General features: G+C 45.6%; 1 protein-coding gene across 10 annotated transcripts; it reads left to right on the top strand.

Moving 5' to 3' along the window:
• The first annotated feature begins 3847 nt into the window (after positions 1 to 3847).
• On the top strand, positions 3848 to 13887 carry LOC102275700 (arylamine N-acetyltransferase 1). 10 transcript variants are annotated; one of them, XM_005893185.3, is made up of 4 exons: positions 3848 to 3926; positions 5145 to 5227; positions 7311 to 7498; positions 11469 to 13887. In XM_005893185.3, exon 4 carries the CDS (start codon positions 11474 to 11476, stop codon positions 12344 to 12346), a length of 873 nt encoding a protein of 290 aa, XP_005893247.1. In that variant the 5' UTR covers positions 3848 to 3926; positions 5145 to 5227; positions 7311 to 7498; positions 11469 to 11473; the 3' UTR covers positions 12347 to 13887. The 10 variants fall into 10 exon arrangements, with proteins under 10 accessions (XP_005893247.1, XP_070220278.1, XP_070220279.1 ...); XM_070364177.1 differs by having other exon boundaries at positions 7324 to 7498; XM_070364178.1 differs by lacking the exon at positions 7311 to 7498 and adding an exon at positions 8796 to 8900.
• The last annotated feature ends 263 nt before the right edge of the window (positions 13888 to 14150 follow it).

Genomic DNA, 14150 nt, shown 5'->3' on the forward strand with positions numbered 1-14150 from the left:
AAGAATAGTGGAGTGGATCACCATTCTCTCCTCCAGGGGATCTTCCCAACACCCAGGGATCGAACCCAGGTCTCCTGCATTGCAGGCAAACTCTTTATTGTTGGAGCTATATATTGTTGGAGCTATATTTAGGGAAGACCTAAATATTAGGTTCAAAGACCCTAAAGAGAGAATCCAGGAATCTCTCTCAGAGCAGACACAGGTTAGATGAGAGAAGACAGAGGTTTAGATGAAATGAATCAAGAGAAACAGTTACCCAAGAGACACTCATCCGAAGTAGCAATCAGCAAGCAGCAGTGTCATTATCTTAAAATTAGACCCCAGTCACTTGGTTGACACCAATAGAGCTGGAATGTGCACTTTAAGTCTTTCTGAACCAGCTGGTTGCAAACTCAGCCTAGCTGTGCTGACAATAATGTGGCTCATGGTAGTTCATGAAATATTTTGGCTGCACGTTTGTTTTCAAAGGGCGCTTTCAAGGATCCACTGACTTACCAGGAAAATAAGGAAAATGGCTTCCTAGAAATAATCCAGTACTTCATGAGAAATGCTGGGCTAGATGAAGCACAAGCTGGAATCAAGATTGCCAGAAGAAATAACAATAACCTCAGATATGCAGATGACACCACACTTATGGCAGACAGTGAGGAAAAACTAAAGAGCCTCTTGATGAAAGTGAAAGAGGAGAGTGAAAAAGTTGGCTTAAAACTCAACATTCAGAAAACTAAGATCATGGCATCTGGTTCCATCACTTCATGGCAAATAGATGGGGAAACAGTGGAAACATTGACAGACTTTATTTTGGGGGAATTCCAAAATCACTGCAGATGCTGACTGTAGCCATGAAATTAAAAGACACTTGCTCTTTGGAAGAAAAGTTATGACCAACCTAGAGAGAATATTAAAAAGCAGAGACATGACTTTGCCATCAAAGGTCCGTCTAGTCAAAGCTGTGCTTTTTCCAGTAGTCATATATGGATGTGAGAGTTGGACTATAAAGAAAGCTGAGCGCCAAAGAACTGATGCTTTTGAACTGTGGTGTTGAAGAAGACTCTTGAGAGTCCTGTGGACTGCAAGGAGATCCAACCAGTCCATTCTAAAGGAAGGACTGATGCTCAAGGTGAAACTCCAATCCCTTGGCCACCTGATGTGAAGAGCTGACTCATTTGAAAAGCCTCTGATGCTGGGAAAGATTGAAGGCGGGAGGAGAAGGGGTCGACAGAGGATGAGATGGTTGGCTGGCATCACCGACTCGATGGACATGAATTTGAACAAGCTCCGGGAGTTGATGATGGACAGGGAGGCCTGGTGTGCTGCAGTCCATGGGGTCGCAAAGAGTTGGACAAGACTGAGCAACTAAACTGAATTGAATGAAGGATGAAACAATCTGAGGACTCTTGTCAAAGTGTGACCTGAGTTTCAATAAAAGGGTAATTGATTAAACATAGCTCATGGATATGAAAGAGTTTGAAACATAAAGAAGACCTAAAACTTAATCAGAAAGCTATGACCACTGAGAGGCTACAAGATAGACAATCTATGTGAATTAGCAAAGCAACACTGCCTGTGAATATAAACTACCATGGGGAGATTTTAAATGAAGACCGTCACTGAAGGAGCCGCCTAGAATTCACGTGTAGAGAAATGACTGAATGAATATTAGGTGAGTGATTTTTCCAGGTCTCTTCTTCCTTGTCAATAACAAGGATTTTGCACTGGAGAAAAGCCCACTGAATGTAATGAATACAAGGAATTTCACTTATAACAATTTTAATTCCACGTGTGTTAACTCACACAGCACAGAAGCTGCATACTTTCAGCCCTGCTAGTAGAGACTGCAGCCATTATTCCTCATTGAATTGAGGTAAGCTAATTATACTGGGGGAAATAAAAAACACACAGATCTTAGAATGTGGAAGGTCTTCAGTCAACCCTCCAACCTTTTTATATGTTCCAAAGAATTTGCGATGTATTTTTTTTTTTTTTACACTTAATCTGGATTGAACTTGAACGTTAGCCATCTTAAAGGGAAACCACAAAAGTATATCGGTGTGCATCAGCTTCAGTTTGTGAGCTTGTTAAAACTGCAGATCCAATTCTGGCTCACCAGCTGTGAGTGATTACTGCTTACCTATACTTGTAACAGGAACCCTAGGCGATAATGATGCAAGTGAGTCTGCGACACTTTGAGTAACATAAGCTGAGAATTCAGGAGATTCTGCTTTGTATAAGATACATAATTTTAATCTCAGTGCTTTGTCAGTAACAAACACATTAAAGCTACTTCTTTTGCTTTTTTTTTTTTTTTTTAACTACTATACCTGATGCATATGCTCCTGGATATGAGTTATCCAAAAGTAATGGGGTTTACCTTCATATACTACAGATATTGGAGAAGGGAATGGCAACCCACTCCAGTGTTCTTGCCTGAAGAATCCCAGGGACATGGGAACCTGGTGGGCTACAGTCCATGTGGTCGCAAAGAGTCGGACATGACTGCACGACTCACACACACACACTCTGGACACAGTATCCATGCAGTTGTCTGCTGCTGCTGCTGCTGCTGCTAAGTCGCTTCAGTTGTGTCTGACTCTGTGCGACCCCATAGACGGCAGCCCACCAGGCTCCCCCGTCCCTGGGATTCTCCAGGCAAGAACACTGGAGTGGGTTGCCATTTCCTTCTCCAATGCATGAAGGTGAAAACTGAAAGTGAAGTCACTCAGTCGTGTCCAACTCTTCGCCACCCCACGGACTGCAGCCTACCAGGCTCCTCCATCCATGGGATTTGCCAGGCAAGAGTACTGGAGTGGGGCGCCATCGCCTTCTCCAACGGTTGTCTAGAGCAGTGGAAATATTGGTGCCAGGCTCTGCTTATGCTTAGAAACGGATGCTCCCACTCCCATTTCCGGGCCAAGTGGTGTTGCAGGGCCGTTAGTTGCAGGCCCATCTGACCTGCCCAAGCAGAGGCCAGGAGAAAGCCTTCAGGCAGAGAGTTCCAAGTTCATGCTGAGTCATACCAGAGGCACAGACTAGAACTCTCAGTGTTTGAGAGAGCAGAAGGCAACACTTGTGTCATGAAGACAGTTACGGAAGTAAACCGTAGAGGGAAATGAAGCTTCCTGGGGGGCTCAGTGGTAAAGAATCCACCAGCCAATGGAGGAGACCCAGGTTCGATCCCTGGATGGAGAAGATCCCCTGGAGAAGCAAATGGCAACCCACTCCAGTAGTCTTGCCTCAGAGAATCCCATGGACGGAGGAACCTGGCAGGTTACAAGTCCGTGGGGTCTCAAAAGAGTCGGATATAACTTAGCAACTAAGCAACAACAAAACAGAGGGAAATGCATTAGAGACAGCAGAGTGATGGGCTAATATCATTAACATAAATCAGAAACACAGAAGCAAAAGCATATTATGTATGTCTCTCTCATAACTTCTATGTGGACACATTTAGACAACATTACACACTGCCTCTTGGGGAAGAAGAATAGAAAGTTGGGGGCTTCCTGGAAATTGATGAGGAAATGCTGTCATAACCTGGGGAGGGGGCAGTGATTTAAAATGTCCATGTCCTCCTGCTCCTCTAGGCTAATGGGTCTGCGCTTCTTGGAGCCTCTCAAAACCCTAACCTCCCACAGCACACACAGGACATCCATATTCAGGCTGCCTAAGAGTAAGAACTGTGTGGACTACAAGGTCCCTCCCCTTTGAACCCCGAGGCCTTGGCTCACCAGGGTACATTGGAACAGGAGGGGCACAGGGTCAACCCAAGTCCCCACGACTACATTTCCCAGAGCTCCGGGGTGACGGTAACTAGACTCGGGGGTGGAGCACTTTGCAGACAGGAAGGAGAGCTCTTCCTGGGCTGGGCCAGGAAGTGGAAGGGTGGCCGTCGCCCTGATTCCTGGTCGTGGGTCCCAGAGAGCTCGGTGAGTGACCTGTTTATGCTTGGAAATTGGGGCTTGATCCTATTTCAAATGTGAGTCCAGGGGACTGGAGACTGAATTTCAGGTCCTAGGACAGTTCAGGAAGTTTGCCTGACACGTGCTTACGCTGTAATTGCTGTGCAGGATAACAGAGCTGCAGACCCCCACTGCAGCTGTCAGGGTTAGCGTCACAGCCACCCAACACGCCAGCTGGGAAGACTCGGCAGGACACAGAAGCATCTCTAAACGTCAGTTTATCCCTCGGAACGCTGGAGCTAATAAGAGAGTTTACTTAGAAAGTCTGTTGTGAGGATTAAAGGAATATATAAAAGATAGCTAATGTGTACAACACGTGTTTCAGAGGACAGTGTTCTCCTCTCGGATAATTGCAACAGTGATGTCCACCTTCTCTGAACCTAACTGAGCGTGTCCCCAAGGGCTCAGTCAGTCCTGCAGGCAGCAAGTTCAGGGTCACTCCGGCTCCTCCGGCATTAAGGGATCAGAAGTTCTCTGTTGGTCCCAAAACACCCAGGGAGGCTGGGTTGCGTTGTCTGCACAGTGTAAGAGAATTCTTGGGAGGTTTTCTCTGGATAGAAGGAGGGGCCCAAGGGTCTCCAGGAGCCATACATGCCAGGAACAACTCTCTCACCATCAGGCAGGCTGATGACAGCATTCCCTGGGCACTGATGAGCAGAGTTCTGCAGGACAGAGGAGCCTGTGGAGGCGGACGGCTCCAAAGCCAGGGGCCCTGTGAGCTGCCTGCTCTGGACTTTGCTCCCCTGCCCTGACCTGTGCCCACAAAAACCATATGCCTGTTTGCTCTCTGATCACTGAACTTTACCTTCCCTTGAGTCACTGTTTAGTTTCTCAGCCACACAATAGCTGATCCCACCCTCTCGCACTCAGAAAAAAGTTGTTACCTGCCAACTATATATATATAGTTCCATCCCACCCAGAGACTTATTTTGTTTGGCCTTGACAGGTTTCAACAGTTCAGAGCCAGTTGTAAAAACAGGTAGATTACACCTACAAATCTGAGTTTCTACTTCTCCTCAAAAGGGAATAAAAGGCAAAACAAACATTCAGACCTTTCTGCTGACGGAGTCTGACCTTCTTTGGCTGTTCTCCTTGGACGGGCAGCCCGCAGCCCGCCTGCGCTCTCAGCATTGTGAAGAGGGGCTGTGGGCTTGGCTTGCCAGGCAACCTCTTTTTTTCATCCAGAAGATCACTGGGCTGGCCACTTGCACCCTAGGACTGGGCTGGTTCACAGGTCCTTGCAGTAAGCTTCGACACCAAAAAAACAGGTAAGAAAAGGGAAGGGAGGGCTTGCCTGGTGGCTCACGGAAAAAAAAATCTGCCTGCAATGCAGGAGCCACAGTTTCGAACCCTGGGTCAGGAAGATTCCCTGGAGAAGCTCCCTGGAGGAGGGCATGGCAACCCACTCCAGTATTCTTGGCCTGGGAAATCCCATGGGCAGAGGAGTGTGGTGGGCTACAGTCTATGGGATAGCGAAGAGTTGGACAAGGCTGAGTGACTGAACAGCAAAGGGAAGGGGTGGGAAGGAGAGGAAAAGAAACTCAGAGCACAGGGAAAGAAAAGCCACTGGAAGCATCTCTAAATCCTACTCTTCAGCTGGGCAGCTCTATTCTAAGCACATACCCAGTGAATTGAAATCAGATACAGGAAAAAGCACTTGGGCACAGATTCTGTCTGCAGCGCTGTTCGCAACAGCTGAAGCTGGAAGCCCTCAGAGAGACAGGGAGGTGACTGGGGGCTGCAGAGGCGGGAGGGGTTGGGGAGTACCTGCCCACGAGTCTGGGGTCTTACTGGGGGTGTGAGAGAGTTCGGAACTAAACAGAAGGGTGGCTGCACCAAGTTGTGAAGGTACCAAAGGACTGAATCTTTCACTTTAAATGGTTTAGTTAGGTCGTGTGATTGTCACACCAATTTTTTTTTTCAATCTACATTTTTGCATATCTTTTTTTTAAATTTTATCTTATTTTTAAACTTTACATAATTGTATTAGTTTTGCCAAATATCAAAATGAATCCGCCACAGGTATACATGTGTTCCCCATCCTGAACCCTCCTCCCTCCTCCCTCCCCATACCATCCCTCTGGGTTCTCCCAGTGCACTAGCCCCAAGCATCCTTAATCTGTTTAGTCATGACAGGCTTCCTGTCTGGTGCCTCAGACGGTAAAAGATCTGCCTGCAATGCAGGAGACAGAGATTCGATCCCTGGGTCCGGAAGCTCCCCTGGAGGAGGGCATGGCAACCCACTGCAGTATTCTTGCCTGGAGAATCTCATGGACAGAGGAGCCTGGCGGGCTACAGTCCATGGTGTCCAAAGAGTGGGACACGACTAAGCGACTAACACTTCCAGTCACAGCAGAAAGGCTGGCGGGAGATACTGCCCCTGCTTCTGGCCCAGAGTGTGACTTCGGCGCCTCACTCCCTGCCCCTGGGACCTCACTTTAGTTCCTCCTCCATTCCTCCCCTCAAAATGAGATTTTTTTTAAACTATCAACTCCCTCGTACTTCTGTCCCGGAGTCTGGCTTTGTTTGGCTTCTGCCGTCTAGACGGGCTCTGGGGGCCTGCTCAGCGGTCCCCACAGTACCTGCCTGACTCTGCAGCTCCAGCGCAGAGCCCTGGCAGAGCCTCGGGCCTTCAGTGAGCTAAGGCGGGGTGTCCAACGGCCTCAGAGCAGGGCTGGCCTCGCAGCTCCCTTCCATCCCAGGATCAAGCAGATGCCCCTCTGCCCTGGGGTCGGGAGTGAGTCTTAGTGTTAATCCAGTGGGATGCCATCACTGAGTCAGAGTAAAGGAAACAGTATGTGAAACACATACAGGAAGAAAATCCACTCGCTCGCACCGTCTCAGGCTCTTCCAGGCGGTCGTGTCTGAAGTGTGGGCAGCTGGGATGGAAGACGCCACCTTAGTCCGCAACCACCCTGGCTGCTTGCACCGCTGAGCTGTGAGGGCAGCATCTCAGGGCCAGACTGCCTCTGGACGAACCTGTTTTCAATTATTCTATTTTAGACTTTGGCTTACAATTTTGTTTGGGGAAAGAATCAGGATTTCTCTAGCTCAAAAATAAAATATAAAGTAAAATAAAATTAAACAATTGAAACCACTGCTGGATGTGAAAGGCGTAGAGACCCCAGACTGGGAGCTGAGGTGTTCATCTCAACCTGCTCTCCAGGGCTACATCAGAGAGGTAACTGGTAACTGAAGAACCGTGTCACTTAGGGATACATTGCAGCAGCCAGATGACTGTTGGCCTTTGTCCATTCAGCGAAGCAACGGGCATTCATTCGGTGACAGAAGAAGTCTCTCTGGCCTGACTTTCAGGGCCTTCTAGAAATTGCCTCATCCTGTGCATCTTAGCTCTCTCCCACAGAGCTCTCCCCGGTGGCCACTGACGTGACTTGTCAGGATCCCCAGGTTCAGACCTGAGTCCGGCCCGGTAAGCAAGTGCCTCGTGAAGGAAGGGCGCCTGGGCAAGCCCCAGTGCCAGCCCAGGTGGGAATCACAACTCCAGACAGAGTCTTTTCTCGAATCAAGGCATCACGCCGGTGAGTCCCCATGAAGGGCTGTCCTGAGAGGACACAAAGCCCCCGACAAGTCTGATTCTCCACACAGGAGGGCACAGCCGCTCCAGGAGCCCCCAGGAGGTCTGCCAAAGAGTCCGTCTGCAGGTCCTGAAGCCAGGCCTGTCAGGGGCACAGCCAGGTGGTCAGACAGACCTGAGGGGACCCGGGTGGCCGACACTCAGCATCCCCCCACACCAGCCTCGGTCCCGAGTCCTCCGCAGCACCCTGGGCCCGAGCAGGGCGCTCTGAGCAGGCTCTGTTCTTTACCCTCTGCACCCGAGGCGGAGGTCAGCGGGTAGAATGGCTTTCACTTCAGTCACCTTTAAAACGTGTTTTTAAAGTAGTTTAGCCACAATTTTTCTACTCTGTCCTATAATATAAGGAGTCGATTCTGCCTTTCTCTTCTGAGTTTTTCACTTTGACTTGCATCTGCACAGGCTGCGGGGAGGTAGCCCTGTGCGTGTATGCGTGTCGGCTGCTGCTGCTGCTTAGTCACTCAGTTACGTCCAACTCTTTCGTGACCCCGTGAACTGTAGCCCATAGAAGGCGGGAGGAGAAGGGATGACAGAGGATGAGATGGCTGGATAGCATCACTGACTCAGTGGACATGACTTTGAGTAAACTCCGGGAATTGGTGATGGACAGGGAAGCCTGGCGTGCTGCAGTCCATGGGGTCGCAAAGAGTCGGACACGACCGAGCGACTGAACTGAACAGACTGTTGCCTGCCAGGCTGCTTTGTCCACAGGATTCTCCAGGCAAGAATACTGGAGTGGGTTGCCATTTCCTCCTCCAGGGGATCTTCCTGATCCAGACATGGAACCTGGGTCTCCTGAGTGCCCTGCACTGGCCCGCAGAATCTTTACCACTGCACCACTGGGAAGCCGTCGCAATTATACTTAAAGCTAAAGGAAGACAGGTGCTCCCTTACATGCTGGTCTTTGATGTGTTTGGTAAAACTTGTAGTATCGATCAGGGGCCTGAACAGGGTTCACCCATCCTTGTTGACTGCCTGGCCCACTGTGCTCGGGTCCTCCTGTGACTTAAACCCCAGGAAGTGGGCTGAGCGCCCCGCCCCCATGTTGCTCCCATCGCCTGTGACTGGACGTCCAGCTCTGTCCCCTGTGCGGTGCAGATGGCCATGTCACTCTCTTTCCTTCTATTTTGTGATTTTAAACATTCTTCCTATTCGTGTCCCAGCAGAACTGCTGCTCTTTGTTTTCAAGGAAGACTATGATATATTTAAAACTATTTTTCTATTATTTCTAAACTGTGAACCAGGAAGAAGAAACATTCCAAGTCTTTTGAATTAAAGCTGAGAATCCATCTACATCGAACTTCCATAGAACGGTTTGCTTTTCTGAGACATCTCAGCTGACTCCCTAAGTGTGTTCTCTCTGCTTCCTTTTATTCTTTTCTTGTATTTATGATCAAGTGAAACGAGGCAATATATCAGTGCACATCTAAGTTACAAGTCAATGTATAAATGTTGCAGAGTTCTCATCCAGTTTTATCCTGACAGCTACTTCCTAGTGGCTCCATATTTCACCTTCTATCTTAGCTTCAGTAGTTCATCATTCTTCTATTTAGTCACGGAGGTATACTTTGGTTATCACATGCTGCCTGCATTCAGGTTCCAATACTGGGTTCTTCTCAATGGACTTGAGGTTACTAAATTCTAAGTTAGCATCATATCTTTAAAAAAAGAAGGAACAAAGAAAAAAACTTTAAAATCAAAATATAACTTAAAAAAGTATACATTAATTTCCAAATAAAAGAAGGTGGGTTAACCCACTGGTAAATGAAATGGTTGCTGCTGCTGCTGCTGCTAAGTCGCATCAGTCGTGTCCAACTCTGTGCGACCCCATAGACGGCAGCCCACCAGGCTCCCCCATCCCTGGGATTCTCCAGGCAAGAACACTACAGTGGGTTGCCATTTCCTTCTCCAATGCATGAGATTGAAAAGTGAAAGTGAAGTCGCTCAGTCATGTCCGACTCTTAGTGACCCCATGGACTGCAGCCCACCAGGCTCCTCCGTCCATGGGATTTTCCAGGCAAGAGCACTGGAGTGGGGTGCCGATGCCTTCTCTGAAATGCAGTGGTTAGGCAGGTCCAAATGCTATTTCTTTGTTCCGCAGCAGCTGCCCTCCTTACCTGCCAGCACTGGTTGGATATAGAAGCAGAAGAGGGTCTGTGGTGGTCTGGCTCAGTACCAGTTGTTCTCTCCCTGTCTGATGTCGAGTTTTTGGCTTCTATGGATGTTGAGAAAGGAAACTGATGGATATAAAGTTGAGAAGAAATGAAATAAGCTTAAGAGATTTGGAGATCAGATTATAGATACCAAGAATAAAGTTGACACACTAGCAAAATGGGAAGAATAACTGATTAAAACAAAGAACTAGGTGAATCTGAAAGAAAAGACATTAAGAAGGACAACAGAAATACATAGCTTATCACCATTAACCTAGGGCAGGCCTTTTTAAGCCTCTCACCTCAGGCCATGTCACCTTACCAAAGGTAATACACCACTGTTACAATCAGTGATTAATGGACAGAAACTTTTTCAACATGGAATTTTACAAAATAAGAACTTTTTTTTTGACTCACCTTACCAGAAAAGCAAGATATAGCTTAAGACCTGATTGATGTCTTTTCCCATCTTTCTTTCTCCTGCTTTTCATTCCTCAACTCATTAAATTCTTGGTGGGTGCTATTCTTCAGCAAGATCTCCTACTAGCTTTGGGCAAATATCCCACCAGCTTCTGGCCCTGCAGGAAAAGCACCTGCTTAGGCTTCAGCAGAGTCCCTCAGCAGAGTCTCGGAGAGCAGACTTGGGCCACACGCCATCCGTGAGCAAAGCACTGGACCTGGAGCAAAGGTGCTTTGAGTTGCTCCTGGCTGGGCCACGTGTCTCTTCTTTCAGCTCCGTGTGTGCAGGTCCCCGTCCATATGTATCAACTGGACGACGGTGCACTTTGCCCAAAGTGCAGGCTTCCCCTTGCCCCTCTCACAGTGATTCCTCATTTCAGAGGAAGAGCCAGAAGGCCAGGCCTCATCTCGGTCCAGGCTTCCTCTCAGTCCCTCTGCTTCCTTCTTCCTGGCTTCCTTGAATGTTCTTTGGACACTCTAGGCAGGGTTCGGTATAAGACTTTTTAAAAATTCTCTGGTTCTTCCTAAGTGATCCTCCCACACATATGGAGGTAGCTCCTTCTCTCCCATCCTTAAAATTACAGTGAAGCTTTCTCTGCCCACCTTACTGGAAACTGAAGCTCTCTCTGTGCATGTCTTATCTTCCTTCTTCACTTTATTTCCTCCAGAGCACGGATCCCAATCTAAGAAATTGCATGTGTTTTTAAAATTCATTTCATTATCTGTGTCATATCAGCCCCCATAAAATATAGGATTTTTTTAAGACAAGCAATCACTAGGTTAGTAATTTACACATAATAAAATTTCAGCAACCATTTACTAAATAAATGAATAAATCAGTTTGTGAACAAACTGACGTGTTGAGTAGGGAAATTTCTGTAAAGTTCAGCTAAAGAGGAAACTGAGCGGGTCAAGTAGCCTGTTATATCATTCTCCTGTTTATATTAGAAATTGTTTGTAAACTCTATTTTAATTGATGCCAATTTGTACCTCTCCTTCCTCATCACCAAGAAAACCACATGTAAGCTCTTTGTGATTTTACTCATCACTTCATCTGGATTTCCAACTTCTCGTGCTCAAAACATGGAAGAAGTGATACTTTTCTTCTTCATCTGTGAACTTGTACATGCAAAAGGCAGTAAAACAGGAAAAGCATACACACAAAAGGCATATAATTATGCCTTAAATATTTAAAGGCCTATTAAAATATTATATTTAAAATACATTTGTTATAATCAAGCTAATCAAAGAAATCCAAGTATAAAAGCAATATATTTGCTTTTGTTTTGTTTTCCTCTCCTTTAGGAACCATGGACATTGATGCATATTTTGAAAGAATTGGTTATAAGAACTCGAGGGACAAATTGGACTTGGAAACATTAACTGACATTCTTCAGCATCAGATCCGAGCCATTCCCTTTGAGAACCTTAACATCCACTGTGGGGAAGCCATGGAATTGGACTTAGAGGTCATTTTTGATCAAATTGTGAGGAGGAAACGGGGTGGGTGGTGTCTCCAAGTCAACCACCTTCTGTACTGGGCCCTGACCATGATCGGTTTTGAGACCACCATACTGGGAGGGTATGTGTACAACACATTCAACGACAAATACAGCAGCGCCATGATCCACCTCCTGCTGAAGGTGACCATCGACGGCAGGGACTACATTGCTGATGCTGGGTTTGGGCGCTCTTACCAGATGTGGCAGCCTCTCGAGTTAATTTCTGGGAAGTACCAGCCCCAGACGCCTTGCATCTTCCGCTTGACTGAAGACAGAGGAACCTGGTACCTGGACCAAATCAGAAGAGAGCAGTACATCCCAAACCAAGACTTTCTGGATTCTGACCTCTTGGAAAAGAATGAGTATCGGAAAATCTACTCTTTTACTCTTGAACCTCGAACAATTAAAGACTTTGAGTCGGTGAATACATACCTTCAAGAGTCTCCAGCATCTGTGTTTACAAGCAAGTCATTTTGCTCCTTGCAGACCCCAGAAGGTGTTCATTGCTTAGTGGGTTTCACCCTCACCTACAGGAGATTCAATTATAAGGACAATACAGATTTGGTAGAGTTTAAGACACTGAATGAGAAAGAAATAGAAGAAAATCTAAAAAACATATTTAATATTTCCTTGGAGAAAAAGCTTACCCCCAAACATGGTGATAAATTTTTTACCATTTAGAGGAAGCTGTAAAAATGGTCTCATGATTACTTCTGGTGCTATAACTTTTTAATCACAAAAAATTTAAATGTCAATAAAAGTTGTTTTTGTTATTGTTTTTGTTTTGTCGCTAAGTTGTGTCTGACTCTTTTGCGACCCCATGGACTATAGCCTGTCAGGCTCCTCTGTCCATGGGATTTCCGAGGCAAGAATAAGGAATAGGTTGCCATTTCTTACTCCAGAGGATCTTCCTGGTCCAGGGATCAAACCTGCTTCTCCTGCATTACAGATGGATTCTTTATCACTAAGCCTCCAGGGAAGCCTGTCTATAAAAATAGAGAGAATGAAATAATAAATCTCCATTTACTTATCACTCAGTTTATCAACTAGGAACTAGAGGCCTATCTATCATATTTTCTCAACACTCCCACATTTTACTGAAGAAAATCATAGATATCAGATCATTTCACCCTTTAAAAATGTCAGCATGTAACATCAGATAACGTTTTTTAAAAAAAATTTGAGAGTTGGACTATAAAGAAAGTTGAACACCAAAGAACTGATGCTTTTGAACTGTGGTGTTGGAGAAGACTCTTGAGAGTCCGGTGGACTGCAAGGAGATCCAACCAGTCCATCCTAAAGGAAATCAGTCTCCTGAATATTCACTGGAAGGACTGATACTGAAGTTGAAACTCCAATCCTTTGGCCACCTGATGTGAAGAACCAACTCATTGGAAAAGACCCTGATGCTGGGAAAGATTGAGGGCAGGAGGAGAAGGGGACAACAGAGGATTGGATGGTTGGATGGCATCATCAATGCAATGGACAAGAGTTTGAGTAGGCTCCAGGAGTTGGTGATGGACAGGGAAGCCTGGTGTGTTGCAGCCTATAGGATCGCAAAGAGTTGGACAGGACTAGTGGCTGAACTGAACTGGACCTTTTCCAGATTTATAATTGCGAAGGTTTAAAATATTTTAATGATGGCCTATGGTTTCTTGAGGAAAAAGTGATATATGCTAGAAAACTTCACATGTTGGTTGAATGTTGAATTCTTAGAACATGTTTAACCATCATTCAGTAACTAGAACTTAGAGGAAATCATTTTTATTAAATTCTCCCAGCATATATCCAATGTCAAATTTGAGCAGAAATACCACATGTATAATGGGATTGTAATTCAACAAAGAAAAATGAGAAATGATATTGCTTCCAAATAACCTAATAGTTCTCAAGACAAAGCATAAACCAATACTTGTTAACATAAGTACCAAGAGACTGACACAGCCAATAATTTCTTACATGGCTCTTTTTGCAGCCACAGTTCTTCATGGACCTTTTTTCTTTCATTAATTTCTTAAAAAAATTTTTTTTCTTCATGTAAGCTTTTTACATGTACCTTTTTTTTTTTTTTTCCTTAATACCTTTTTTCAAACACTGATATTTGGAATTTTCAAGTTTTGGAACTAGGTATTTTTGTCTAGTACTAAAAGTTTAAACATGTATTATCTGTAAAATCTAGATGTTGAAAAATATGTTAATTAAAATGTTACTGGCCAATACAATATCAGTCTCAAAGTTTTTTTTGAAAAGTTAGGTTATTAATGGGGCTTTTCTTTTTTGCAGTAGAGTCTTCATTGAATCCTCTTTCTTGTCTCCCAGTTCTATTCTTTTACTTCCTTTTACTCTTTGTGGTAAGAAAGACTATGTGCTTCAAAGTATGTAGTTCTGAGTTCAATTCTGTGCACACTGGGTGAATCACTTGATGAGCCTGTGGCTCCTGTTCCTCCAGGTAAAGCGGGGCCCTGCCTAGATAAATACATGTCAG

Source organism: Bos mutus, chromosome 27, assembly GCF_027580195.1.
Source record: "Bos mutus isolate GX-2022 chromosome 27, NWIPB_WYAK_1.1, whole genome shotgun sequence".
Taxonomy (NCBI): Eukaryota; Metazoa; Chordata; class Mammalia; order Artiodactyla; family Bovidae; genus Bos; species Bos mutus.

Bases quoted from the DNA above. Each gene is read 5' to 3' on its own strand.
- LOC102275700 (XM_005893185.3), top strand. From the start codon at position 11,474: ATGGACATTGATGCATATTTTGAAAGAATTGGTTATAAGAACTCGAGG.